Raw genomic sequence first — 24244 nt, 5'->3', positions numbered from 1 at the left:
CTCTCTCTCTCTCTCTCTCTCTCTCTCTCTGTTTGTGTGTGTGTGTGTGTGTGTGTGTGTGTGTGTATGCATGTGTGTTTATTTACTTCATCGACCACTTCATACATGTATGTTACATTCTGGTTTGATTATCTATAAATCTCAGCCCTCTGGTTTCTTCAGAATTGCACACACATGGCTTGTGGAAAGGGCTAATAAGATGAACAGCTGGTATCAGACCCTTATCTAGCAGAATCTAGTGGATGCCAACTTTGACCTTATTAGCTGAACTTCGTTGTTCCATGCCACAAAAATCTAAGAGTCCTCAGACTGCTTGGCCATGGGAGGTGACTGGGGAGAACCAGGGAAATGGGGAAGACTCCCAGGGAGGGTTGCTGGGAAAGTATCTGTTTTCATGTTAAAAGACTAAGTGAAGGAACTGAGACCCAGAGAGGTACTTGTCAAATGTTCTTTCTTACCTGTGGTTCCTAGCCCAGAATCTTAAGGAACTGCAGATATCAGAAAGGTAAAGAACAGGCTACAGAGAGAGCCTAGGTTAGTTGCAGGTGACAGAAGCTCAGGGCAATAGTAGAACACAGTTGCTGTGAAGGGGAAATGGGAAAAACTGGCTGGGAGACTTATCTAGGGGATGGGAAGGCAGGGCAACATAGAAAGAAAGGGAAGGACGAGTAAATGACACTAATGTTGTTTGAAAAAGTCATAGGGAATCATACTGTTTTATAAAACTACATATCATGGGTGTGTGTGTTTACTTAAGTTGTGACAATGCTGCCTTCTAAACCATAGACTATCCAGTAAAAACCCCAGTGTCAGATGTGGGAAACTTTTTGAGTTACTGGTGTGAGGAAGTTGAGAGAGTCCCACAAAAACAATAGATGTTATTGTGGTTGCCTTGGCTGCCCTTCAGGAAAAGAGGGTAAGACCCTGTTGCTGAAGACCCCAAACACTTCAGACACAGGGCTTGGAGCTGGAACTGACCTGGAAGCCTCCTCCCTGAGGAATGGCTCTCATAGTAGCAAAGGGAGCTATAAAAGTTGTCAAGGAACAAAACCAATCAACAGTCTTACCCAGCTGTAATGCCTTTGAACCACAATGACTACATTGTCAGGCTATTCTGAAATGTGAAATAGTGGCATGGGAGGCTAAGGGGGTGAGGGAATGGGGGGATGGATATGTAAATAAGAGTGCTTCTAAAATTAAAAAATAATAATAATAAAAAAAAGATCCTCCTTGCCCGGCATTCGAAACCAATGTTGCTCCCTAGAAGGTGCTGTGAATGGCTGGACAATGTTTTCTGGTTATTTTCAACTCATACGAAACCAGCCATAACTGTTGTAAAAGTTAGGACATTAGGTATTGTTCTCTGGCAGGAAACATCCTGGTTGAAACCGGTGAACCTTGGCATGCAGTGTAATAGTTGGACATTTATATGAAACTTTCCCAACTTTTTTGAGACTATCTCGAGTTTGAGGGAGAGTCTTTCAATACAATAAGATACTATATGGGATGGGACATGGTGGTACATGCCCTTAATCCAACCAACAGAAGGCAGAGGCAGGAGGATCTCTGTGAGTTTGAGGCCAGCCTGGTCTACAAAGAGAGTGCCAGAACAGCCTGGACTGTTACAGAGAAACCTTGACTTGAAAAGCCAAAGAAGAAAAAAGAAGAAAAAACAAACCACAAATCAGACAACTGTCTCTAGGAGGAAATAAATTCTAAAGACTAGCTGGCTTCATGCTTGCCTTTTATACCCTTTACTCTCTTTTCTGGATTGAATGGAAGCTTGAGATGTCCAGTTGGGAGTGACTGGCCCTATGCTCCTCTCTATTTCCCAGCTGTTGGCAGTGGCCAGGAGAGTAGGTCATCAGGCCAGGGAAGACCATACTGTTACTGACACCATAGTAATGGAGCTTGAAATCAGTGAGAGAAGATCCAAATGCATTTAAATTTCTTTGACTTTTATATCTTATAGGTGCTATATTTTGAATTTATCAGGTAGTTGTGTCATTATATAAATCGCTTTCAATTTTTAAAAACCCAACAATTTGAGTCTTCCAATGCAAACCCCACTTAGTCAGGAGCTGTTCCTCGTGTTTTGGGTATAATCAGATCCATGTCATAAAAGCCTTACAAGTGGGAGACAGTTCCCAGTTAGCTTTACAATGCTCTGCTCTGAAATACAAGCAGATAGTCAAGAATTAAAGTATATTGAAGGGTGGTTTCTAATGAGAAGGAAGCAAAACAAACAAAATGAAAAAAAAACCAAAAACAAGCAACAAAATCCAGAAAAATGGAATTTGGAGAAAATACACTCCATGTAGGAAGAAGGAACTATAAGATAACAGAAGATAGGAAAGACCCATAGGAATGCTACAGAAAAAGAGCTGGAGCTGGGCCAGAGGGTCTTGCAATTCCAGCACTCTGGTTGTAGACAGAGTATTGGTTGTATCACTAGTTTGAGACCAGGTCTGACTATATAGTGAAACTCTGCCTCAGACAAAACAAAACAAACAAACAAACAAACCCACCATGGCGAAGGAACCACCAGGGCTGGAGTTATAGTTCAACATGGAAAGCACCTTGGGTATCATGTGTGGGGCTCTAACTTCAATCCCAAGTACTGAAAACAACAACAGCAGAGAGTCTATCAGGAGCAAGAAGAGTTCATGAGAAGAGTTGTTATGCCAGCAGGAAAGAAGACAAGAGCCAGAAGGGAAAATTGAGGCAATTGACCTCGTAGCAAATCAAAATGGCAAAATGAATGCAATAAAGGAAACTAGAGAACTCTTTCAAAAGGCCCAGCATTTATATAATAGGGCCCTGGGAATGACAGAACAGACAAAATGGAATGGATAAAATCAAAGAACTGAGTGACATTAGAATCTACTGAGTCCCTGACTGGAGTAAAGATAGAAGATCTACTTATGAGACTATCATTGAAAACTGAAAAATTCTGGAGCAAGGAAAAGAGCCTCTAAGTGTCCAGCATGGGAAAGAAAAGTGTTGTGGAATATAACATTTGTTTATGCTGCGTTTGTTTAATTATAGAAGGCTACGTTGCTGTTTGACATTGCCTACCTAAGGCACATGATTGGTTTAATAAAAGCTAAATGGTTAATAGCGAGGCAATAGAGGGATAAGCAGGGCAGGTGAGCAGAGATAAGGAGGAGGAATCTAGGCCCCAGAAGAGGAAGAAAGAAAGGATGAGGGAAAGAATGAGGTGCCCCAGGCCAGCCAGCCAGGCAGCCACCAGCCATCCAGACATGGAGTAGGACATACAGGGAGCAGAGACAGTCTGGGGATACCCTGTTAATTTCAAGCACCCTTTAACTGGAGGCCACTTTTTATGATGCACAAAATTATCCAGGCAGCCCAACCTTGGCTTCTGGGCTACCTTAGGCTAGTTGACCAGATGGCCAACTGACCACAGACATTTATGCAATTCGATCTGCTCCTTAACTGCAAGATCTGACACTTTAAACTGGTTAGCCCTAATGCATACTGACCCCCTGTATACTGTGTGATGTATTCAGTACTGAAAGGCCTAGAGTCTAGGCCCTTCCTTAACCAGTTGGTCCAATTACTTCACTGCCCAATCAAAACAAAACATTTGGCCAGTCTCAGGCTAGAAAAAGAAGTAGAAAATATTACAGGGCTACTGGCAATCTAACAGGATGATGCATCCTCAAATTGCCACCCAACTGTCACCTTTTTCTTCCTTTTCCGTTGATAGCAAAATTCTAATGCTTTTTGAAAGAGATCCTGAGTTTATAAGCTGGGCGGTGTTTGTCACACCCACCTCAAGTAGAAGTCTTTGATTCAGGGCTTGGGTCTGAGTTAGCGCATCCAAGGACACCTTCAGGAGCAGCTCTGTCTTCTTCAGGGTTCGAAAATCTCGCTCTTTCTCCCTTTGCTTACGAGAAAGTTCATCATGGTAGTTCTGCTTGTCAATGATACAGTTTCGTAGATTGAGATCCAGCATCCCTCTGTCCAAGTCAAGGGCGAAGATGAAAGTGATGTCATCTACAGTTTTATGATCTTATCAAAGACAGCACACTCAAGGATATACACAGAACTTTTCTTATATCACAACCATAAATCACAGACAATGCCCAAAGCGGACAGTTTTGTGCGTTGGTATCATTTAGAAATAAAATCCTATAAACTCCCCAAATGTGATGATAGGCTGGGGAGACACAGGTCTCAAGTTTCTTTGAAATTTTTCTTAAATATAAGTAGGCCTGGGAGCTCAATAGTAGAGTGCTTGCCCTGAGTTCAAACTCTGGCACTTAAGAAAAGTCAGAGGCTAGGGAGATTCTTTAGTCAGTAAAGTGCCTGCTTCACAAATACAGGGGTTGAGGCCCTATATCCATGTAATTAGCTGTGAGTGGTGGACCCCATTGTAATCCCAGTGTGGGAAGGTGAAGACAGCCAGCTCCCTGGAGCTCACTAGCCAATCAGTGTAGTCTATTCAGGCAGTCTAAGGGCCCAATGAGACACTGTCTCAAAAGACAAGATGGATGACAGAGGTTGTGACCTCTGGTCCCTACACTCTAGTGAATACATGTGTGTACACAATTCACCCCACACATACACAAACTAAGAAGTGTGGGATCACACTATGAAATATCCCTCATCCAGAAAAGGTTGGGATTAAGTCAAAAGTACCACTCATTGGCTGGCAAGTCTCTGGATTCTATAGTACCTTCCAGTGATATAACTGCCCACAACTTACAGCAAATAATGGATTTATTCTTATATTTGGAAGCATAGAATTGAGGAAAATTGTGATTAAAGAAGGGCGCTGGTGGCGTGAACCTTTAATCCCAGAACTCGGGAGGCAGAGGCAGGTGGATCTCTGTGAGTTCGAGTCCAGCCTGGTCTACAGAGCAAGTTCTAGGACAACCTCCAAAGCAATACAGAGAATGCCCGGTCTTGAAAAAACCAAACAAACCAAAAAAAGAATAGAAAAAAAGTGCTTCAAATGTTTTGATGATACATTTAATTAATGGTGAAAATTGATTTGAAGTTCTACTACTTGCTATTGATTCGAATACAGTCAGTTGATCATGTCTAACATTCAGATGACAGGACATGATTAAAGTGAAGAGGACAGAAATAGAAGTGACCTTTCGGCTAGAGAGGAAGCTTCGCTCTCTTTGGTTAACTCCAATAGCTTAAGCATCTGGCTATACTCCCGTTCTTTCACTTCCAGTAAGGCTCGCTTGCTCTCAACTTCCTTCATGACATCATCCTTCTCTTCCACGAGAGCATTGACTTTGTTCTCAAACTTCTTTAAAGACTCATTTAGCTCTTTGACTTCATATTCCAAGACAGAATTTTTCTTTTCCATCTCTCTGGAGGGACATACACACAGACAGAAGTTAGAGGGTTTGTTTTGAGATCATACTGCCTCTACCTACTATCAGGCAAAAAAAAAAAAAAAAAAAAGCCCTTGTCATAAGTTCACTGATCTTAGAAGTATGTGAAGGTCAAGGGTGAGAGGGACTTGAAGTATGGTAGTTAGTTTTCTTCATTAACTTGAATTGCTTGAGAAGAGAGTCTCAGTGGGGAACTGTTGCATTGGATTGACCTATGGCAGTGGTTCTCAGCCCTTTACTATAGCTCTTCATGGTGTGGTGACCCCCAACCAGAAAATTATTTCAATGCCACTTTACAACTGTAATTTTGCTGTTATAAATCATAATTTAAATATCTGGTATGCAGGTTATCTGGTATGTGACCCCTAAGGGGGTCATGGCCCACAGGCATGTCTGTGGGAGATTGTCTTAATTGAGTAAATTGATGTGGGGAGACACTGTCCATTGTGAATGGCACCATTCCTTAGGCATGAAGCCCCCCTCCCCAACTGTCTTGAGGGAAGAAGTGGAGCTGAGTACAAGCAAGCTAGTGAGTGCACAGGTGTTCATGTTTCTCTGCTCTTCACTCCCTATGTGCTATGATTAGCTGCTGCCTTGACTTCCACACAATGATGGACTGTCACCTGGAATTGTAGGCTGAAATAAACTGCTTTCTTCCCTCAGTTGTTTTCTGCCAGGATATTTTATCACATAAAATAAAATGAAACCAGGACATGGGATAACTTCCCAGAATGCCCCTGAGGACAGGCGTCTGCCTCCTCAGATACCAATCTCTGTAACCCATAGTTTCTACTGTCATCCTGACTAGCTTCCTGGACCAGGCCTAACTTTCTTAGCTTCACTTCTGGTGATCTTAGTTTTAGAATCATACTGCTCCATTTTCTGGTATTCTTTTAAGACGATTACCACTGCAATCATATTATTTCCCTAGAATATATTTATATGCACTAACCTATAATGAGTCCTTCTCTGTTCCACCAGCCAGCTCCCAAATAATGACACAGACTTCTATTACTTATGAAAGCTTGGCCTTTAGCTTAGGCTTGTTTCAACTAGCTCTTTACTACTTAAATTAACCCATTTATATTAATCTATATTAAATGTTGTGGGTTGTTTGTACACTGTGTGAAGATATATTACTTTATTGGTTTAATAAAGAGCTGAAGGGCTCATAGCTAGGCAGGAGGTACAGGCAGGACTTCCAGGCAGAGAGAAAGGAAGAAGGAGATGAATCTAGTCATGCATCAGACACAAAACGAGACATGGAGGAAGTCAGACATACATAATGAAAAAAAAAAAAAAGGTAAAAAGCCACAAGGCAAAATGTAGATTAATATAAATGGGTTAATTTAAGTTTTAAGAGCTAATGGGACTAGCTTAAGTTAAGGCATACCTTTCATAATTTATAAAAAGTCTCTGTCATTATTTGTCAGTAGCTTGCTACACTAACCTTTTATTTACTTTTTGATTACTGAAATCCTGAGAATTTCTCAATGGTCTTCACATCCAAATCTAATCTGATTGTCTGAGGGTGGAGAGATGCCCAGTGAGGAGTTGCTATCTTTTAGGCTGCTGGCTGCCTGAGCATCCTTCAGGACCATGGTATTCTAAGTTCACATGGTTAATCTCCAGCCCTGAAGAAGTTGCTGAAGGTCTCCATAGAAATATGATTTATAAGAACTAATGATTATCATTTGTTGTATTACTTCCTTGTAAAGTACCCAATACAGAGAGACCAGGTGGCACCCGGGCCAGATAGTTAGTTCCAAGACGATAATTTCTAAAAATTACAACATGCACACACACTATTTGGGGGAAGGTGGCCTAGGAGGGGATTCAGAATAAAAGTATTAAAGCATACATTTTTTTGCGTATCATTTTTTCTATCTCCTTTGCAATTTGTACAGGAACAGTTTGATGGTGGACCACGTCATCCTAGTAAAAAAATATAACCATGTTATGTGTCAAATAAGCACATTAAATGAGAGGAAAAGTAAGTTTTGCAAAACTCTGACCATCTACCCTGTATCTCCCCCAATCGTCACACTGGCCTTATAAGGTCATTATGCTTGTCATTATCTCAAAAACAAGATGACAGAATAGGACAACTATTGTTGGTGCTCTGCTAAGGGTCTCTTTTGCTCCTTTTCTCTGGGATGGGACAGGTGGGAAGAAGGATGGAGGAGGCTGGAATCCGGGCTAGCTCAGGCAGTGAGACAGTACCTATGCCTCTTAGCTCAGGAGAACAGCCTCTGTGATTCAACTCAAGACCCAGGGTTCCCTCTGCGGCCAGGCTGAGACTAGAGTTCTACAGCAGAACCTTATCCAGTCCATCTTCCCAGGCTCTCTGTCCTGCTTCCCTCAGAGCCCTCAAGGGCTCCCTGGCATTAACTGCCGTAGACACTGCTTCTGGGAAGCACCGCCTACAGCTGTCAGGAGACACAGAAAATACTGCCCATAGGCGCACAGCTCAGACATACAGGGCCAAAGTCAGAAGCTAAACCTGGAGAAACTTCTGTTTTGCCAGCTGTGTGAATTCATGGACTACCCGTTCAGGTGTTGCATGAACACCCGTTCAGGGGTGATGAAAGAGACCCTTTTTATCCAGGGTGTTCACTAGATTTTGAGGTCTGGAACCACATGTGAGGACAGAAGTTAAACACAGTGCTGCAGTGACAGGGTGCAGTGCTTGGCTGCAGGATCTTGCTCAGTGCTGGAGCAGACGTAGGCTTTACAAGGCTGAAGATTAGCAATTTGGGAGCCCCTCTTCAAGTAAGAATCACAGCTGCTAACTTAGGTCCAAACCCTTGGAAGAGATTCATGCAGGCAACAGGCTGAAGCCGAAGCTGCATGGGGTTCTTGGAGAAGGATCTTAGATCCTATTTCCCCAGTAAGATCTGTGTGCAGTGGGTGCCACTGTGAGACCTTAGGGGAAAAGCCAAGGTAAATCACAAGCATTTCTAAGTCAGTGAATTTTGGGAGCTGTCCCTTAAATAACTCTAGGTTTTTGAGATTTACTACATAGTTTTCAAAATGAAATTATTTTCAATTTGTTATTTCCTAACACGTTAGTATAGTATAGGCTGCTTTCCATTTTTACAGTAAAAGGCAGAGTGGAACCAAGCATGCAAGGATAAGGCAACACACACAATACAAAAGGACTGAATGCTCCGGTTTCTTACAAGGGGTAGGCCTTCAGATTATTATCAAGCTTTCACATCTTTTCCTATCAAAACCCTCATTCCCTTTGTAAATTCCCAGAATTTAGGTTGCCCTTGGCAGCATCCTTCATGATTCAGTATGATGGCTCTTTTGCCCACATGCAGGTAGCTAACCTTACCCGGTGTTTTGTGCCCACACAATGTTTGACCCCTCATGGACTGCGCACGGCATACCTTCAGGCCAACCTGGAATTCCAGCAGCTCCTCCAGCTCCTTCTGCTCTTTCACCAGCTGCTTCTGCTTGGACGCCACATCTTCCCGGAGGTTTTTGATCTCCTGTTTCTTCTGTATTACTTCCTTGCGCAGTTCTTCAGTGCTTTCTTTCATGGCTCTCATCTTCTTCTCCATTTCCTTTGAAAGTCATGAAAGTGGCCAGTTAGATCATCCAGAAGAATGCCTATCTACTTAGAAAGCAAACTAAAAACAATTCCACTCACCATACTGTTTGCACATGTTTGAAGACTCATAAGCGATTCCCAGAAAGAGGGTAACTTATGTGTGGCACTTTCAGTCACAGCATGCCAATTACACCACAATAACACACATGAGACAGTTTTGAAGTACTTTTTTAACTGAGTGGTTCATGTTTTAAATGTTTTCTTTTCTATGTTCATTTTCATTTCATACTAAAAAGCACTGTGAAAATGTACATTCTGTTTTCTTGTCGCATTGGAATTTGACAAAATCAGATTGAAATTATCTTTTAATGTCTGTCTTGCGGCTGACCTGAGTCATATGTGGCAACTCGCCATGAGGCGGCTCACATTTCCACACAGAAGCACCCACATTTATTAACACCACCTCTGCACACTCTCTTCCTCACGTCCTCCGTCGGCCTCAGAGGAGGCTTGCTGCAGATGCCTTATTACTAGACTCAGACAGGCAACTGCTAGGGGTGACCGAGTAGATATTCATTAGCCTGCCTGCGCTGAGCTTTTTTTGAGATTCCCTTCTACTGCCAGAAGATAGTAAGTCCAGTAACCTAAAACTCTCTCTCTCTCTCTCTCTCTCTCTCTCTCTCTCTCTCTCTCTGTGTGTGTGTGTGTGTGTGTGTGTGTGTGTGTCTTGTGTGTGTGAATGTGAGTGAGATTGAATGGAGTGTGTGTGACTGTGTGAGTATGAATGATTGTATGTATGTGTGTGAGTGTGTGGGTATGAATATGGATGAGTGTGAGTGCGTATGAGTGTGTCTATATGAGAGTGTGTGTGAGTTTGAGCGTGTGTGTGTGTGTGTGTGTGTGTGTGTGTGTGTGTGTGTGTGTGTGTGTGTGTATTATAAACAGTGGTTAGATGCTGTGTCATTGCTGTGAGTAAACACCTGACAAGAGGAACTTGAGGAAGGGAGGGTCTGCTTTGGTATAGTTGGTTGCAGTAGGGAATTCCCGGCAGCAGGAGCTTGCAGTGGCTGCTCACACCAGCAGGAAGCACAGAACAAGGACTCCAAGTGCTCAGCTGGCATTCTCCTTCTCATTCCGTGCAGGACCCCAATTGGTGCCATGATGCCACCCACAGTGAGGTGGCTCTTCCCACCTCATAGTCCTGCCCAGAGACTATAATCTAGATGATCCCCCAAAAGAATGCTGAGACTTGTCTGCTAGAATATTCTAGATCTTGTCAAGTTTACAAACACTATTAACCATCAGAGATTTTATTATATACAATTAACAGTGTCTTGCTAAATGTTCAAAATATTTGTGAGCTGGCCATGGAATTAAACCATTGACAGCACTTTTTAAAAACACCATCCTGAAAGTAGAATGAATGTTTTCTGTTGTAGGTCTTAAAACCTGGTGATAATTTCCTTCTATTCCCCAGGGCATTCCTGGCCCTCTGTAATGTGACTCTGTCATTCTTTCCACATAGAGGGCAAGTCCATCTTCTATAGACATGGCCATGCTCACTGTTTGACACAGAGTATTATCAAAAATTACTTAAACAGAGGCTTTTAAAGGTTTTGTGGATTGTGATTTGCATGTTTTCAGGCTGGAAGCTCTTCTACTATTATGTGATACCGTAGTGACATGGGACCTTAGATCAACTAACCTGCCACTGTAGCTCAGTCTGCCCCAGCTAAGCCAGCTCACACCAAAAGAATGCAGGACTATACTAGAAGTGCTTGTCATTTCAAGCCACCAGGTTTTGAGATGGCTTGCTGTACAGGAATAGGTAACAGTTGTGGAGTTTGAATGAGAACGACCCCATAGGCTCATATATTTGAATGCTTGATCCCTACTTGGTGGAACTGTTTGGGAAGAATTAGGGGGTGTAATCTTGTTGGAGGAGGTGTGTCACTGGGGTGGGCTTTGAGATTTCAAAATCTCATCCCATTCCATTAACTCCTTCCTCCGTCCCGCTCCCCTGCTCAGCACACACACACACACACACACACACACACACACACACACACACACGCGCTCTCTCTCTCTCTCTCTCTCTCTCTCTCTCTCTCTCTCTCTCTCTGCTTGGCATTTCTGGATCCTGTAACTGTGAGCCCCAAATTAAATGCTTTATTTTATACATTGCCTTGATCACGGTGAGACAATGATGTATCTTCTTTATGACCAAATTCTGAGATGCTCAGAAAGCTCTGAGTGTAGTAACTACAGAGGAGATGTTTTGAAGTGACAAGCACAACCTCATGGAGCTGTCAACACAGGAAGCTTGCCAGCTACCCCGCTTGCATTTACTCACCGGATGCAGATAGATCTCCATTTCTGCATCTGCAATGACTGCGGATTTTTGGTGTTTCAAATGTTTCAGGGTGTGGTGTTATTTTTTAAAGGGATGTTTGAGTCCAGCTGCATTTAATAAACTCTGATACTTACTCCTGGCTTAGGTATCTTCTCAAATTCCTTTAATATGAGACTCCTTTCTTCTGTTAAGCTGCCAAAAGAAAATATCGTGTTTGACAGGAACCATGAAAGAATAAGCGCCTTCTGCACCAGTACTTTCCTGTTTCCTCTCAGCTCCATTCCCAGGCTCTTCTACTCTTGTACTCTCTTGACCATGGCGCTGATTCTCACTGGCGCACTTAGGTACTTCCTCCTGTCCAGCATTCCAGCAGCACTGTGCTAATACAGCAGCTCTCTGGGCATGTTAATTTTAACTTCCTAGGGCACAGACTTCCCTGAGAACTAAGACTCCTTCCAGGCAAGCTCAGGGTCTTTTCCTCTATCTGTTACCTCCCTAAATTACTACCAGGTCTTTCCAAAGATCTGCCTTGCCTGCGTCCATCTTTGAGCATGATAGTCAACTCACTACTTTTAGTGCAATGATTTCCTGTCACTTTCCTGCTCAACAACATCCCATCAAACCTGGACCAACCTGAAACTGTCATCAGCCTCTCCAGGCTCACCACTTACCACTCTTGACTCTGGCCACCTTGGTCTTCTTGCTAAACCTGTTCCAGCCTCAGGGGCTTGGTCTCTTGGGAGCCGGATATTGTGCTAGTAGAGGATTTCTCAGGGTCCAAACAGTTCCAGTATCCAGGAGCTCCCATCTGCATTGTCTTGCAGATGCTATCTGATTTGCTGCTGAATGGCATAGCCTCAGTGGAGAATGCCTCCTAGTTTGCATCTCTACAGAACTAAGCATTTGAACAGGCAGAGGGCTAGGTGTTTGTGACTGGTGAGGAGAGAGAGGGTTAGGAGGTATCTGGTAGAGAGGTCGACTGGAGGGGAGACAGTAGAGAGATCTGCTGATAGGGTCTTGGAAGATGAGAGAGAAATCATCTCAGGGTCAGGGAAGCACGGTTAGATTACAGCCAGGATGATGCTGAATAAAGAAGAGACTACAGTTTTGCATCAGGGAACTGAGAGCTCTCTAAAGATGACAAGATGCTTGTTTCTGATCTTTATCACCATTGGGTTGCTAAGAATTTCCAAGTCCACGCTCCCCAACTCAGGCCAAATCTTGTGGCTTCCATGGGTTTGAGGCTGAGACATACACGCCAGGCCACGACAAGGGTTTCTGGATCATCCCACTAAAATGGTACCAACACTACCCACCTGCTTGTTTTACTTTTCCATATAGTATGGCTTGCTGCCTGGTGGGTATTTTGTTGTGCATTAGCTCCAAGGACAGAGACTGAGTTTTTTCCTTTGCACTGCCATTGCCAGCAGACAGCTAGCACTCAGTGATTAGTAACAGAAACATGCTGGATGACTGAAGTTGGTTTAATTCCTATTTTCATCTTTTGAAATACATAATTTGTATACTAAATGAGGATAAAGATATACATAAAGAAATATAGCTGCCCGCAGAATAACCCATTGAAGGGACCAGCTCCCCATTTCAGCATCCATAACAGCTGAACACATGCTTGTCTGACCTTGTCTTAGTCACTTGTCAGAAGCCAGCCTTGGTTAGATGCCAAGTCCTTATTTACACAAGCCTGGTGACCCCTTAGGTTCCGGGACCTGGCCTGAGAAGCAATTAACACCTATTCCTCCCCCCACTTCCTTAGGTTAGTGCTTGAGATAAACACAGGAGATTCCGGATACCTGCCCTGGCCTGAGAGCAATTAACATTCATTCCTCTCCCCACCTCCTTTTTCTCTGCTTCCCCCTTTTTCTTTAAAATCCCTTTGGTTTCAATAAAGTCAGACCTTGACAAAAGAAAAATCACTTGGTCTCCTCCTTCTTTCTCGCCCATTATTTTCAGGCTTGATCCACCTCGGACTCACGAATTACCGGGGCTGTGGGCCGGGGCAGGTGGCGTCCAAGCATGCGGCTTGAGGTATGGATTCTTTGCCGAACGCAGATCCCCTCCCCCCCCAAGGAAACCCCGGCAGTGCATGCTGTCAAGGAAGTCTCGCTCGCTGGATTGCTGGGAAAAGTTCTCACCGCTCATGAGTGACTGATTCCCTGGTAAGTCCCCCCTCATTCCGTTCGATAATAATGGGCCAAATATTGTCTAAGGAAGTCAAACACTTCCTTTCGGGAACGAGGAGTTTGAGTAAAATGTAAGGACTTGATTCATTTTTTTGCCTTTTTGTCAAGAACATGTCCATGGGTCATTTTAGAAAGCCCAGACATTCATCCCCTAACTTGGAAAAAGGTCAGAGAAGGACCTTAATAGATTGCTCATAGAAAAGGGACCTGAGGCAGTTCCCTCATAGACTTTTAGTTACAGGCCTTGAGCCTCATTCCCCTAAAAACCTTAAAAATTACCCTGTCTTTAGTTCAAACCCCAAACCAGAAACAGATAGTAGAAGCCTAGACTGCTCAAGTACAGGAGATTTTAGAGTTTAAAAGTTTTAAAAGGATCCTTCCTGCTTACAAAAGCCACCACCATGATGCAGCATTTCGAGTTGCGCAGGGGCTTGGGAGGACATAGGTGCAGCCTCGCATCACATGCAGGCTCTCGGGAGATATCTAGGAATGTAATGGAGAACAGAAACCTCCGCGTCTACTTAGGGGTGGCTGGATGGTAACGAATATACAGGACAAATGATTGGGATCAGCAGGGAGAGAGAATTAATAAGGACCTAGATGGAGGGATCCTTCACCTCCTTCTTTCATTTTAAACTGGAAATACAGAAAGGCAAATAATCAATGGTAAAATTCAGCAAGAGCTAAGAGAATTGGAAATTTTAGTGAAATTGCTTACAGGAGATAAGAAATTTACAGGATTCCTTGGATCAGAGAAAATGGCTCAGGGGAACATAGCAGGATGCATGTGCCAATACTATTCAAACAGCTCCAGGAACTAAAAATGGCTTGTGTCCAGTATGGACCAACAGCAATTTTTACCCAGAGGCTGATAAGGAATATTGCTATAGAATGCTCACCCCTAGGAAATTGAAAGCGGGTAACCAAGGCCTGCCGGTCAGGAGGAGGATATTTGTTATAGAGAGCAGGCAGGGACCTAGGGAGTTAGTTGAGAATTGATTTCTAGGCCTGTATGGAATTTTACAAAAAAGTTAAGAGACACAGATGTTAAAACTTTGATTGGGAAACAGCTAGCTTATGAGAATGCTGGTACTACATGTCAGGCCTCACAGGAAGAGGACTGACGTAGGCGAGTTCATTAAGAATTTTTCAGATATGGACCTAGCTTACACTCAGGGATTAGCGATGATGGCTGCCTTACAGGCATCCTTCTTTCTCGCCCATTATTTTCAGGCTTGATCCACCTTGGACTCACAAATTACCGGAGCCCCGCTGGCCGGGGGCAGTCACTAAGATCAGATGCCTGCCCCTTTCGGCAGCCATAACAGCTGAATACATGCTTGTCTGACCTTGTCCTAGTCACTAGAGGTCAGACGCCTGCCTTGTGGCAAGGAACCAATCAGAAGTTAGCTGGTGGTGCTATGCTTTACGGCTCTGGGTGTGCTTTACAGACAAGTGCACAGCAATGACACACAGAGCATAGCAACTACCCTGGGAGGGTCTATGGGCCATAACAACCAGTTGACCAATCAACACAGGGCAAGCCCTCCAAGCCTGGAGCCACACCAATCCTGAGCCTGTGCGTACCCCTAGACACTCCCCTTACGCTGCCCTACAAGATCTCTATGCAGACGCTTCAAACTGTCTTTTCTAGCCATCTGCCATGGTGGATGGATGGAAGGCCAGAGCTAACATGGGGTTAGCTTGTTAAATAATAATAAAGCCTCATGCAGTTTGCTTCCAGCTTTCGATTCCGCATGGTGATTGGGGTGGCTGCGGTCCTGGGCGGAGATCCTGGAGGCCTGAGCTTTCCGGGGGTCTTATACCATTGCTTCACATTACTTACACCTGACCTGGAATTTTCCACAGAACTCATGAAGTGAAGAGTCTTCAGGTGTTCACAGCTGAGAAGAAGGGTTGTTCCAAGGGCTCCCAAATTTTACATGACATTCACTTTTCTCAGGGATGGTTTTAAAGGCAACCACAGAAAGAGTCAAAAGAAGCAGAGGCCCTTGGAACATGGACACTCAGGAAGGAAGGAAGGAAGGAAGGAAGGAAGGAAGGAAGGAAGGAAGGAAGGAAGGAAGGAAGGAAGGAAGAAGGGTTTCAGGTGAAAGACAAGTTTAGACCAGGAACCAGGTTTAAAGGAATGCTACTTGGGGGTTCTTGAGAATGGTTCTTTCCAATATTGTTTCTACTCCAAATTATTGAAAACTGTGTATGAAATCACGGGGCAGTAGGCCTGCTGTCTCTGCTGTATCTTATAGTCATATCTCATGATCATTCAGCCGAGCTCAGATTCTGCCTTTAGCCTCTGTGATAAACACCTGTGAATGTCATATCCTTTTCGCTTCCTGAATGCATAGGGAGACTGCATTTTATAGCTTCCCTTGCATTTGGACTGGGGACAATGGAAAGCAAGTGGAAGAAAGTGCCACGTGTCATCCCAGTTGGCAAACACACAGGATGGAGGGTGTGTGACTTTCACTGAACTGTCAGCCAGCAACTCTCTCTCTCTCTCTCTCTCTCTCTCTCTCTCTCTCTCTCTCTCATTTATTTATTTTACATCCTGGTCAAAGTTTCCCTTCCCTCCTCTCCCCCTAGTCCCTGCTTCCTACACTCCCTCTCTTCCTACCCCCAAATTCACTCCTCTTTCATTTCTGCTTGGGAAAGGGTGAGTCTCCCATAAGTATCAACAAAACATGGCATAACAAGTTGTAGTAACATTAATAAGCACCTCCCCTTGTATTAAGTCTGGGAAAGGTGACCCAGTATGGGGAGTGGAGTCACAAAAGACAGCAAAAGAGTCAGAGACAGCCCCTGTTTCCACTCTTCAGAGTCCCACAAGGAGACCAAGCTACACAACTGTAACATATACGCAGTCCCATGCAGGCTCCCTGGTTGTCGGTTCAGTCTCTGTGAGCCCCATGAGCCCAGGTTAGTTGATTTTTGTGAATTTTCTTGTGATGTCCTTGACTCTTCTGGCTCCTGCTTCTCTCCTTCTGCCAGATTCCCCGAACTCAACCTAGTGTTTGGCTGTGGGTCTGCATCTGTTTCCATCAGTTACTAGATGAAGCCTCTCTGATGACAATTGGGCTGAGTACCACTCTGGTCAGAGGAGATGGCCAGTTCAGGTTATGTATCTACTATTGCTAGGAATCTTAGCTGGGATCAACTTTGTAGATTTCTGGAAGATTCCCTTGTGCCAGGTTTTTACCCCACCCTGAAATGCCCCCCTCAGTAGTCTTCATACTCTCCCCTTCCCCCTCCCCAACCTGATGGCTCCTGTTCCCATTCCCACCTGCCTTCAGCCCACTCAAGAAATCTCTTCTATTTCCCCTTCCCAGGGAGATCTGGGTGTCCCCCACCCCATGAATCCTTCTTCTTACCTAGTTTATCTGGGTCTGTAGATTATAGCAGAGTTATTCAGTGTTTTACAACTAATATTCACTTATAAGTGAATACATACCATGTTTGTCTTTCTGGGTCTGGGTTATCTCACTCAGGATTTTTTTTTCTAGTTCCACCCATTTGCCTGCAAATCTCAAGATGTCATTGTTTTTTTTTAATTTTTTCCTGCTGAGTAGTACTCCATTGTATAAATGTACCACATTTTCTTTATCCATTCCTTGGCTGAAGGACATCTAGGTTATTTCCAGGTTCTATCTGCTATGAATATAGTTGAGCAAGTGTCTTTGTGGTATGATTGAGCATCTTTTGGGTGTATGACCAAGAGTGGTATATCTGGGTCTTGTGGTAGATTGATTCCCAATTTCCTGAGAAACTGCCATACTGACTTCCAAAGTGGCCTTACAAGTTTGCTCCTTCACTTGCAGTGGAGGAGTATTCCCCTTACTCCACAGCATGAGCTGTCAACTGTGTTTTTGATCTAAGTCATTCTGGAAGGTGTGAGATGGAATCCCAAAGTCATTTGGATTTGTATTTCCCTGATGGCTAAGGATGTTGAACATCTCCTTAAGTATTTCTTGGCCATTTGAGATTCTTCTGTTGATAATTCTGTTTAGATCTATTCCCTATTTTTTTAATTATATTATTTATTTGTTAGTATCTAGTTTTTTGAATTCTTCATATATTTTGGAAATCAGCCCTCTGTTGGATGTTGGGTTGGTGAAGATTGTTTTATATTCAGCAGATTGCTATTATGTCCCATTGCCTTACAGAAACTTTTCAATTTCATGGGGTCCCACTTATTGTCAATCTTAGTGCCTGTGCTACTGGAGTTCTATTCAGGAAGTTGTCTCTTGTGCCAATGTGTCTGAGGTTATTTCCCACTTTATCTTCTATCAGGTTCAGTGTATCTGGATTTATGTTGAGGCCTTTGATCCATTTGGACTCAAGTTTTGTGCAGGATGATATATATGCATCTATTTGCATTCTTCTATATGCCGACATCCAGTTAAAACAGCACTATTTGTTGAAGATGTTATTTTCCATTGTATAATTTTGGCTTCTTTGTCAAAAATCAGGTGTCCATAGGTATATAGATTTATGTCTGGATCTTTGATTTGATTCCATCAATCTATGTGTCTGATTTATGCCAATACCATGAGGCTTTTATTGCTATTGCTCTGTAGTAGATATTGAAATATGGGATGGTGATACCTCTAGAAGTTCTTTTATTGTACAGGACTGTTTTAGCTACCCTAGGGATTTTTGTTTTTCCATATGAAGTTGAGTATGTTCTTTTAAGGTCTGTAAAGAATTGTTCTGGGATTTTAATGGTGATTGCATTGAATCTGTAGATTGCTTTTGGTAAGATGAGAATTTTTACTATGTTAATTATATTGATCCATAAGCACAGAGATCTTTCCATTTTTTGATACGTTCTCCAATTTCTTTTTTCAAAGACTTAATGTTCTTGTCATACAGGTGTTGTACTTGCTTGGTTAGAGTTACTCCAAGATACTTTATATTACTTGAGGCTATTGTAAAGGATGTTGATTCTCAGCTGGTTTATTGTTTGTATATAGGATGACTACTGATTTCTTTTTTTTTAAGTTAATCTTGACTAAAGGTATTTATCAGCTGTAAGAGTTCCCTGGTAGGTCCAGACCAGGCTGGTGAAACCCACAGAAACAGCTGACCTGAACATTGGGGAACTCTTGCTCCCTAAACTGATAGCTGGGATACCAGCATGGGACTGATCCAGACCCCAGGAACATGGGTTTCAGTGAGGAAACCTCGGAAATCTACGGGACCTGCTGTAGTAGTTCAGTACTTATCTCCAGCATAGGTGTGGACTTTGGGAGCCCAATCCACATAGAGGAATACTCCCTGAGCCAAGACACACTAGGGTGGGCCTAGGCCCTATCCCAAAGGAAATGATAGACTCTGAAGACACCCTATGAAAGGCCTCAACATCCAGGGGGAGTAGAAAGGATATGTGATAGGTAGGGTTTTAGTTGGAGGGGGGGTAGAGGACGGGAGGGAGAAGGGAACTGGGATTGTCATGTAAAACAATCTTGTTTCTAATTCAAATTAAAAAAAAATCTGCAAAGACAAAAAAAGAGTTCCCTGGTAGAGGTTCTTTCTTTCTTTCTTTCTTTCTTTCTTTCTTTCTTTCTTTCTTTCTTTCTTTCTTTCTCTTTCTTTCTTTTTTTTTGGTGCTTATGTATATTATCATATCATTTGTAAATAATGATACGTTTACTTCTTCGTTTCCAATTTGTATCCCCTTGTTCTCCTTCAATTGTCTTATTGCATCAGCTAGAACTTCAGTTCCTATATTGAATAGATATGGAGAGAGTGGACAACCTTGTCTTGTTCCTGATTTTAGTGGAATTGCTTTAAGTTTCTCCTTATTTTGGTGTTGGCTATTGGCTTGCTGTCTATTGCATCTATTATATTTAGGTATGTTCCTGTTATCCCTGATCGCTCCAAGACCTTTATCATGAATACCCATTCATTGGATTTTGTCAAAGGCTTTTTCAGCATCTAGTGAGATGATCAGGTGGTGTATTTTTTTTCTTTCAGTTTGTTTATATGCTGATTTACATTGATGGATTTTCCTATGTTGAGCCATCCCTGCATCCCTGGGATGAAGCCTTCTTGATCATGGTGGATGATTTTTCTTATGTGTTCTTGGATTCAATTTGCCAGAATTTTATTGAGTACTTTTGCATAAATGCTTATGAGGGAAATTGGTCTGTAATTCTGTTTCTTTGTTGAGTCTTTGTGTGGTTTGTCTATCAGGGTGATTCTGGCCTCATGAAATGAACTTGGACAATTTTCTTCTGCTTCTATTTTGTGGAATGCTTTGAGGAGCATTAGTATTAACTCTTCTTTGGAAGTCTGGAAGAATTCTGTTTAAAACCATTTGGCCCTGGGCATTTTTTTTAGTTGGGAGATTTTTAATGACTGCTTCTATTTCCTTAGTGGTTATTAGCCTATTTAAGTTGTTTATCTCATCTTGATATAACTTTGGTAAGTGGTATCTATAAAGAAATGTGTCCATTTCTTTTAGATTTTCCAATTTTTTGGAGTACAGACTTTTGAAGTATGACCTAATGGTTCTCTGGATTTCCTTGGAGTCTGCTGTTATGTCCCCCTTTTTGTTTATGATTTTGTTGATTTGGATAGTCTCTCTGCCTTTTAGTTAGTTTGGATAAGGGTTAGTTAACTTTAAGCTTTAGTTAGTTTGGATTTATCTATTTTGTTGATTTTCTCAAAGAACCAACTCTTTGTTTCATTGATTCTTTATATTGTTCTGTTTCTACTTCATTGATTTCACCACTCAGTTTGACCATTTCCTGCTGCCTACTCCTCTTAGTTGTGTCTTCTTGTTGTTGTTATAGATCTTTCAGGTGTACTGTTAAGTCACTAGTATAAGATCTCCCCAAATTCTTCATGAAGGCACTTAGTGCTATGAACGTTCCTCTTAGCACCACTTTCAGAGTATCCCACAAATATGGGTATGTTGGGCATTCATTTTCATTGAATTCTAGAAAATCTAACATTTTTTCTTATTTTTCTTCCTTGATCCAGTGCTAACTCAGTAGAGAGGTATTCAGTTTCCATGAGTTTATAGGCTTTCTGTTGTTGAAATCCAGCTTTAACTAATGGAGGTCTGGTAAGATATAGGGGGTTATTTGAATTTTTTTTTTTTGTATCTGTTGAGACTTGCTTTGTGGCTGAGAATATGGTCAATTTTGGAGAAGGCTCCATGTGGTGATGAGAAGGTATACTCTTCTGTGTTTGGGTGAAATGTTCTGTAAATATATTGGGTTCATTTGTGTCATGTTTGTTAGTTCCATTACTTCTCTGTTTAGTTTCTATCTGAGAGAACTGTCCATTAGTGAGAATGGGGTGTTAAAGTCTCCCACTATTGTTGTGTGCAGTCCTATGTGTGATTTAAGCTTTAGTGATGTTTCGTTTACAAATTCGGGTGCCCTTACATTTGGGGCATAGATGTTCAGAACTGAGACATTATTTTGGTGGATTTTCCCTTTGATTAGTATGAAATACCCTTCTCCATCCCTTTGATTAATTTTGGTTTCAGAAGTCTATTTTGTTAGATATTTTGATAGCTATACCAGCTTGTTAGGTCCGTTTGATTGGAAAATTTTTTCCAATCCTTTACTCTGAGTTAATGTCTATCTTTGATGTTGAGGTGTGTTTCTTGTATGCAGCAGAATGGTGGATCCTGTTTTCATAGTCATTCTATTAGCCTGTGTCTTTTTATTGGTGACCATTGATTGTTAATTCCTGTTATTTTGTTGTTGGTGGTAGTAATGTGTATGTTGGTGTCTCTCTGTGTTTTTGTGTGTTTCCCGTGTGTGTGTGTGTGTGTGTGTGTGTGTGTGTGTGTGTGTGTGTGCCTGTATCCCTTCTTTAGATTTTTTCTGGTGTGAGATTATCTATTTCATGTGTTTTCATGGGTGTAGTTAACTTCCTGAGTTGGAGTTTTCCTTCTAGTACCTTCTGTAGGGCTGGGTTTGTGGATAGGTATTGTTTAAATTTGACTTTGTCATGAAATATCTTGTTTTCTCCATTTATAGTGATTGAAAGTTTTGCTGGGTATAGTAGTCTGGGCTGGCAGGATATCTGCCCAGTACCTCCTGGATTTTAAGATCTCCACTGAGAAGTCGGGTGTGATTCTAATAGTCTGCTTTTATGTGTTACTTGGCTTTTCCCCTTGCCACTCTTAATATTCTTTCTTTGTTCTATATGTTTCGTGTGTTGATTTTCTTGTCTGATCCAATCTATTTGGTATTTTGTAAGCTTCTTGTACCTTTATAGTCCTTCTTTAGGCTGGGAAATTTTTCTGCTATGATTTTATTAAACATATTTTCTGTGTTTTAAGACAGGGTTTCTTCCTCCTCCTCCTCCTCCTCCTCCTCCTCCTCCTCCTCCTTCTTCTTCTTCTTCTTCTATTTCTATTATTCTTATGTTTGGTCCTTTCAAGACGTCTGTGATTTCCTGGATGTTTTGTGTTAAGAATTTTTTAGATTTAACATTTTTTTTGACTGATGAGTCTATTTCCTCTATCATATTTTCCATGCCTGAGATTCTCTCTTCCATTTCTTGTATTCTGTTGGTGATGCTTCCATCTGTGGTGGTTCCTGTTTGCTTATCCAGAGTTTCCATTTCCAGGATTCCCTCTGCTTGTGTTTTCTTTATTGCTTCAATTTCCATTTTCAGGTCTTGAACAGTTTCCTTCATGTATTTGTTTTTTCTTGGCTGTTAGGGCCGTTATATTTTGGAAATCTATTCCATCCAGCCATGAGTTCTGGAGAACCCAGAAGTTCTATTGTCTTTTAGATGTCAGGCTGATAGCAGCTGGATGGCCTGGCCTCGGTGGAAAATGGCTTCTACTCTAAGTAACAATAGCTCTGGGCCAGGGCAAGTCTACAACCATCCCGAAGGCTAGTGAGGCATGCTGGTGTGGGGTGCCTGAGGGCTTGAGTAAGTGCAGCAAAGGAGTGCCTCTAGGATTAAGGGAAATATCAGCCTTATTTATATATAATAATATATGTCTTCTGCCATTGCCCCCACCTTTGGATGGTGACTTAAGATGATGCATCATTAAACCGTGGCCTCCAGTATTAACTGATTGCCTTCCTGTGTCCTATGACCAGGTGTCTCTGTTTGTCTTTAATGTTGTTTGATAGTTAGATTTCCCTCATCCACACTCCTCTACTCAGGGTCAGACCTGGGGTTGTTTGAGTGGTTCCGATCGAAGCCCCAAAGACATCAGTCTTCAATAGATGGTTCCCAAACATGCAGCTAATACAAATGGTTAACAATACTTGGCCTTTAGGGATTTATTGACTTCTTCCACTATTTTTGTGTGTGTGTGTTTTCCTCATGTTTTTTTAAAAATTTTTTGTAGTTTTTTTTTTTTAAATTTGCTTTAGAAACAAGATTGTTTTACCTGACAATCCCAGTTCCCTTGTCCCTCCTGTCCTCCCCTACCCACCCCCAACTAAAACCCTATCACATATCCTTTCTGCTTCCCCTGGATGGTGAGGCCTTTCATAGGGTGTCATCAGAGTCATCATTTCCTCTGGGATAGGGCCTAGGCCGCCCCCCCTCCCCCCCCCACCTCCTTGTGTCTTGGCTTAGGGAGTATTCCTCTATGTTCCTCCTGAACTACTACAGGAGGTCCCATAGATTTCCGAGGTTTCCTCACTGAAACCCATGTTCCTGGGGTCTGGATCAGTCCCATGCTGGTATTCCAGCTTTCAGTCTAGCACCACTTTCAGAGTATCCTACAAATATGATGCCATATTGCCTTTTCTGTTAGTGATTGTGTTCTTACACTGGTGTTTAGGCATCTGGATTTGGGATGATTATGGTCTAGGTGGTGATTCTTGCATTTGTCTTCATTGGATAGGTTTTTTGTTCCTTGATTTTTCTGTCTTCTTTGGTCTTCTAACATCTGGAAAAGCTGAAATCTTTTTCTGAAGTTGTAGACCAAGACATGGAGCCCACGGGTTGGATGAAGTCTGGGTTCCTATATCTGGTCTGGCTTCCAGTACAGCTGCTGGTCCCTAGATCAGGCCTGTACTACGGTCAATTTGAAATCTGCTTCTGAATTTGTAGGCCTGGGGCCCCTAGATCCAGTTCTAGCCTTGGTGAAGCCAAAGAGGCCTTCCAAAGTAGTAGGCAGGGATATGGAGTCCATGGGTGGGGGTGCAGGCTGGGATTGTTGAATAGGCTTACAGTGGTTTAGCAGAAGATCAGTGTTTTCCCTGTGATTCCTAGGACCACTCTGGCATCCAGTAAAGTTGCCAGGGCTGTGGGCCCTGGTGTGGAGCTCAGAGGTATGATCTCCTTGTTTTTGATTTGTTTGTTTTACTTCTTTTTTTAAAAGATAAGGTCTCCCTATAACCCTGGATGTCCTGGAAGGTTCAAGACTGGCCTTGAACTAGAAGAGATCCACCTGCCTCTGCCTCCTGAGTGTTGGGATTAAAGCTATGTGCACAATGCTGCATCAGAAATGCACTTTAATGTTACTCCAGGGACACAGTAAAAGTTATTCACTATTTTGCTTCATGGCCTCACTATAGCCTCACTTTTTTATTTCTCTTTCTGTTTCCACATTTTCATGATAAACAATGACTTCCAAGTCAGCATCTCCAGCCTGGAATTTACATGAAATGCCAAAGTTTCACTTTTCTATTCCTTGTTAGGCAAAACCAGACTTTTCCAATTAAAGTTCATTTGTTGCCCCAGTTACCTACCCCTCCTCATTCCCAAGGGCATGCACTTGGGGGTGACTCTCAAT

General features: G+C 42.4%; 2 protein-coding genes across 3 annotated transcripts in view; one reads left to right on the top strand and one right to left on the bottom strand.

Annotated features, from left to right (window-relative positions):
- Ccdc146 (coiled-coil domain containing 146) overlaps nt 1-24244 on the bottom strand; it is a 145321-nt gene that overhangs the window by 19206 nt on the left and 101871 nt on the right. The window contains exons 5-9 of one of the 2 annotated variants that reach the window (XM_027393442.2): nt 11428-11485; nt 8777-8953; nt 7243-7316; nt 5130-5357; nt 3800-3986 (exon numbers count right to left, since the gene is read on the bottom strand). In XM_027393442.2, coding sequence (XP_027249243.1) covers nt 3800-3986; nt 5130-5357; nt 7243-7316; nt 8777-8953; nt 11428-11485 — 724 coding nt within the window. Of the gene's footprint in view, nt 1-3799; nt 3987-5129; nt 5358-7242; nt 7317-8776; nt 8954-9039; nt 9400-11427; nt 11486-24244 lie in introns of those variants that run through there. The other variant, XM_027393443.2, reaches the window with a different exon arrangement.
- Fgl2 (fibrinogen like 2) overlaps nt 9432-24244 on the top strand; it is a 72515-nt gene continuing 57702 nt past the window's right edge. The window contains exons 1-2 of the transcript XR_003480711.2: nt 9432-9570; nt 13265-13470. The gene's annotated coding sequence lies outside the window, so the exon portion shown is untranslated. The remainder of the gene's footprint in view (nt 9571-13264; nt 13471-24244) is intronic.

The sequence above is a fragment of the Cricetulus griseus genome (genome assembly GCF_003668045.3).
Source record: "Cricetulus griseus strain 17A/GY chromosome 1 unlocalized genomic scaffold, alternate assembly CriGri-PICRH-1.0 chr1_0, whole genome shotgun sequence".
Lineage (NCBI taxonomy): Eukaryota > Metazoa > Chordata > Mammalia > Rodentia > Cricetidae > Cricetulus > Cricetulus griseus.
The sequence above is the reverse complement of the archived record's forward strand: the minus strand, read 5'-3'. Positions and strand labels throughout refer to the sequence as shown.